General features: G+C 42.6%; 1 protein-coding gene across 1 annotated transcript in view; it reads right to left on the bottom strand.

Moving 5' to 3' along the window:
• Positions 1-5,446, bottom strand: part of MEOX1 (mesenchyme homeobox 1) — a 138,475-nt gene extending 133,029 nt beyond the window's left edge. The window contains exon 1 of the mRNA XM_027870311.1: positions 5,374-5,446. Coding sequence (XP_027726112.1) covers positions 5,374-5,446 — 73 coding nt within the window. The remainder of the gene's footprint in view (positions 1-5,373) is intronic.
• Between the last annotated feature and the right edge of the window lie 72 nt (positions 5,447-5,518).

The following is a 5,518-nucleotide window of genomic DNA, read 5'->3' as shown; positions in this document are numbered from 1 at the left end:
AATGAATGAATGAATGAATGAATGAATGAATGAATGAAGCATTTATTAAGCACTTACTGTATGTAAAAGGGGGTAGGTAGGTGGGTCGGTGGTTACAGTACTGGGCCTGGAGTCAGGAAGACTCATCTTCCAGAGTTCAAATCTGGCCTAAAACACTTACTTGCTGTGCAATCATAGACAAGTCACTTAACCCTGCTTGCCTCAGCTTCCTCTTCTGTCAAATGAGCTGAAGAAGGAAATAGCGAACCACTCCAGTATCTTTGCCAAGAAAAGCCCAAATGGGTTCACAAAGAGTCAGACACGATTGAAGAAAACGAGTGACTGAAACATATGCAAAACACCATGTTAATCTGAGATAGAAACAGAAAAGTAAGACTCTCAGGGGGTTCACATTCTAATGGAGGAGACAGCAGATAAAAAATAATAATAGGGATAAGAGTAGCCCTGCCCCCCAGGGCTGTGATATATACAGTGTTTTTGCAAACTTTTAAGCACACTATATAAATGCTACCTACGATTATTATTATTTTTGTTGTTATTGTTATTATTATTATTAATCTTCAAGTTTTAGAGCCAAATTTAAAGTACCGTTCTGAAACAATGTAGCCCTGATGTATGAATCCTCTCTGCAACATTCTGACAAATGACCATCTAGTTAATGCTTTCAGCCCTGGCAGACACAGAAACCTCTGCCCAGTGCACAACAATATAAGATAAGGAGCTTATAAAGCAAGTTGTGGAGATGATGTGCTGAAGATGAATAATAGTAATAATTATAATAAAAGATAGCAGACTTACAACTAGGGTGGGGAAAACAGCACTTTGTCCCAGGGCACCAGAATTTGAAGGGTGCCAACATAGTGGAAAGTGCATTGGATCTGGAGTCCAAGAACCTGACTGAGGACACAGTCTCTGGGCCTCAGTTTCCTCATATGTAAAATGAAGGGGTTAGGCTAGATGACCTCCAAGGTCATCCTTTCAACAGTTACAAACCAGGTGAGTTGTGCCATCCTGACTTCCCCACTTGTGACAGGAAAAAGTCTTAGTTTTGGCCCTTCAAGGTAAGTGGATGACAGGTGTTGAAGGAGTATTCTAGACCATAAGTGCTGCAGGAATTTCAAAGAAAGGAAAGCTCAAGGGGAACTGGGGTATTCAGGGAAGGTGACAGAGGAGATGGGGCATGAACTGAAATAACTCACTTTGTATAAAGAACTTTAAAGTTTGCAAAGTATTTTCCTCACAGCTATACTATGAAGAAGTGCAAATGTTCTTATTTCCATTTTACAGATGAAGAAGTTGAAGCTCTGAAAAGCTAAGTGACTAACACAAGGTTACAAAGTTAGTGAGTAACTGAGGTGTGATTGGAACCCAGATATTCTAGCTATAGGCCCAGTATTCTTTCCTCTATCCCGGAAGTGGAGAACCTGCAGCCTTGAGGCCACATGTGGTCCTCAAGTGTAGCCCTCTGACTGAATCCAAACTTCACAGAACAAATCCCCTTAATAAAAGGATTTGTTCTGTAATACTTGGACTCAGTCACAAGGCTGCACCCCCAAGGACCTAAAAGGCCACCCCTGCCCTATACCATGCAGTATCTCTTATAGGAAGAATATTGGTGAAATTAGCAGGAAGGGCACTCCGAGAGAGAATGGGATGAGCAAAGGCATGGAGGCATGATCGGTAGACCCTAGACAATAGAACAAATGACCATAGCATCTTAGATCTTCAGAGGATTTTATTATTTGCTCCAATTCCCCCCCATCTTTTTTTTTTTTTTTACAGATGAAGTAACTGAAACCCAGAAAGGGGTTTGCCCAATTTTACTGACTTGCCCAATTTTACATGGTAACAGAATTGGGATTCAAACCCAGGCTTTTTGACAATCAGACTAAGGTTCTTTCCACCCTATCATGCTGCCTCTAATTTGGCTAAAACTATGTTGGAGAATAAAGAGAAGATAGGTTAATAATTAATGGAAGATAGGTCAAAGTCAGACTTAGGGAAGTGTGGGGAGGATTTTGATTATCAGGGTAAGGAGTTTGGGCTTTGTACGGGGGAGCCCCTGAAGGTGTTCAGGGCAGAGCAGTGATATGTGGAAGTCACACACATTTATTTTAAAAACAGTGTTCTGGATGGGAAGTCATGGACAAGACCAGGCTGTCTTTAAATTGGCTCTAGTAAGTGTAGCATGAGTGACTGTTATGGAAGAGCTTCCTGTCTGACCAGCTAATAATAAAGGTGGTTCTGCAAGTTGTATTATGCCCAGGACATCCGCATCATACCCAGCTCTAGTTGCTCTCCTGAGCTTTAGTCACACATCTCCACCTGCTTACTGAATGAATGTGTCACAGCAAGCTCCAACTCAACATGTCAAAAACATGACTCATTGTCTTTCCCCTAAAACCCCCTTCCCAGCAGAACTTCCCTATTTCTACCAAGGTCAACACTGTCCCAGTTTCTTAACCTGAGACATTCTCTCCTCCTCATTCTTCCCACTCCACATTTCCAAACACACACTAGGGCTCCTTTATTCTACCTCCACAACATCTCTTATATCTATCTCCTTTTCTCTGCTCCCATGGCTAAGCCGCTAGTCCAGGCCCTCACCATCCTTCTCCTGGACCTATTGCAGTGGCCTCCCAGTCGGCCTCTAGTCTCTCCTTCGTCGAGCTGCCGCCATGGCTGAAATATGCTTTCTCACTTCCACTTCTTAGAATCCGATGTTTCCTTCAAACCTGAGCTTAAATGCCACCTTCTCCATGAAGTCGTTCATGATCTCCCTAGTTGTTAGTGCCTCTCCCATGGTTATATATGTGTGCACACACATACATATATGTACACATGTGTACACATATAGCTAACATTTATGTAGAGCTTCTTATGTGCCAGGCACTGTGCTAAGTACTTTTCAATTATTATCTCATTTCATTTTCACAACAAATCTGGGAAGTAGGTACTATTATTATCATCATTTTACAGATGAGAAAACTGAGGCAAACAGAGACTAAATGACTTGCCCAGGGTCACACAGCTAGCAAGTGTCTGGCTGGATTTGAACTCCGGTCCTCCTGACTCCAGGCCCAGTGCTCTATCCACTGTGCCACCTAGCTACCCCCTAATCTAGGTTGTAGGGTGGCATGGTGAAAGAGGTTGTTCAGTTGTTCCTATTTGCCCAGCCTTCCAACTATTGACTCATTGACTAGGTGTGTTTCTCTCTCTGCTCTGGGAAATTGTAACAAAAGGATCTCTCTCTTTCTGTACACACACACACACACACACACACACACACATTTAGCTCTAAGCCCCCAGTCAGAAACAGCTATGGACCCAGACAGACTTTGAGATCTCAGCCATGAGGTGCTTGGGGCTTGTTCTGAGTGTTTGGGAGCCAAGAATTAGGTGATATAAGACAGAGGAGAGGTTCCTGAAGGATCAGGAAGCCATCACTGTTAGGAAATAATACTATTCGCATTAGCATGGTATCATGATGTGCTTACTCCTATTTCAACTGGAAAGTCTTTGACTTCCATTCAAAAGTGGGAATAACACTTCGTTCTGTACTTATCTAAGGCCTTTATTATATAATAGTATGTATATAGTTATCTGTACTTGTATCTTACACCTTAATTAGACTGTAAGACCACTGAGGGTAGGAATCATAGTTTATTTAAATTTTCTATCTCCCCTACAGTCCAGCATAGTACCTTTGCACACAATGAGTACTTAAATGTTTGTTGAAATGAAATGAAACCATGGAAGAGGGTGGGGAAGAGGAAAGAAATGAGGAAGAAAGAGTTTTCACCTACACACCCCACCATCCAACTCTGCATCTTCACCCTTTGGGACTGTATCCAGTTCAGTTCAACAAGTATTTGTTAAACACCTATTATGCTCAAAGCACTGGACTAAACACTGGGGATGCAAAACAATCCTTTCCCTAAGGACCTTACATTCTTCTAAGTCAGGGATCCTTAACCAGGGTTCCACACACCTCCAAAGGGTCCATGGATCAGGGGGTCTGTGAACTTGGAGGGGAAAATATTACTTCTTTAATTTCATTAAAGTCTAATTGAAATTTAGCATCTCTTTCAATTATGAATGTAGGCAACAAATCTTATTCTGAAGAGGGGTCCATAGATTTCACCAGACTGCACCCAAGGGGGTCCATGACAATACAGAAATTTAGAATCTGTGTGTTGGGGAGGAATACAGTAGATAAATGTAAAAGTAAGTAAAATATCATTTGAGGAGGTAAAGAGAACTAACAAAGGGGATCAAAGTAGGCTTCCTATAGGAAGTGAGTTTTGAAGGAAGCTCAAGATTCTAAGATATGGAGATGAAGATGGCATGCATTCCAGGCATGGGAAAGAACCAGTGAAAAGGTGTGTAGGAAGGAGATGGGATGCCACCATTTCCATTAGAATTTCTCCCTCATTAGAATACAAGCTCCTTGAGGACAGGGATGCCCTGAGAACAGCAAGTAAGCCAGTTGGACTGGTATGTAAAGTTTGTAAAGGGGAATAGTATGAAGTAAGTCTGAAAGGGTAGGCTACAAACTCACTAGAAGGGCTTTAATATGAAGCTAAAGACTTTGCATTTGATCCTAGAAGCAATAGAGAGTGACTGATGATTCTTGGGCAACATGGGTGAACATTTTTCCTCTTCCTCCTGATTATGTCAGTGGATCTAACACAGGGGATGGCTGAGCCCATCCTCTTTTTTTTTTTTAAAGTGGTTGTTTTTCATTCCATTTTTCTGAATCTCAATTATTATTTTATGGGGAATGGCTGAAGAAACAGTTCTCAGTGAGGATACAACTGCACCAGAATTTTCAGGCAGGGCCACCCCCAAAGGAAATGCTGCATGGAAAGACTTGATCCTTTTTACCATCTTCCAACTCTTCCTCTTGCTTGTCTCTGAGTTTTCTGTCTTAAGGAATCCAAGACGCAGACAGCACAGAATAGCACTTTTTCATTATCATAATTCAAATTACCTGTTTAAGGCGGTCAAATGAAAAAATAGCCGTTCAGCCCCCGCATGTGGCCTGGCAGAGAGAACCTTTCGAAGAGTGTCCTGATTATGAGATGAAGTGGTTGGGCCCTGCCCTCAACCCTGGGCTGACAGACTTCAGGCTCCACGTGCCATGAGCTCATTTCCTGGAGTGTGTATGTGTATATGTGTATGTGTGTGTGTGTGTGTGTGTGTGTGTGTGTGCACGCACGTGCAAGTTTCTATTTCAACCTGGCTCCATACAAACAGGGCAATTTACTGCTACCGAAAGGGGCCCAAATTACATTTGTAACATAGAAAAATATTCTCCTTGCCAGGCCACTCATCTGACTGGGGGTAGGGGGTGGGGAGATAGTAACTCACAAGAGAGCCCCAGCAGAGTCCATTCAAGCAGGTTCAGAGGGAGAAGGGTGGGGTGGGCCCTGCAGAGGAGCATACCTGGACATCCCCCGAGGCAGCCACCTCTGCCTTTGCAATTCCAAAATACCGTCAAGCCTTGACATTCAGA

The sequence above is a fragment of the Vombatus ursinus genome, unplaced genomic scaffold, assembly GCF_900497805.2.
Source record: "Vombatus ursinus unplaced genomic scaffold, bare-nosed wombat genome assembly UNPS02014797.1, whole genome shotgun sequence".
In the NCBI taxonomy this organism is placed as follows: Eukaryota; Metazoa; Chordata; class Mammalia; order Diprotodontia; family Vombatidae; genus Vombatus; species Vombatus ursinus.
This window is presented reverse-complemented; position numbering and strand designations above follow the sequence as displayed.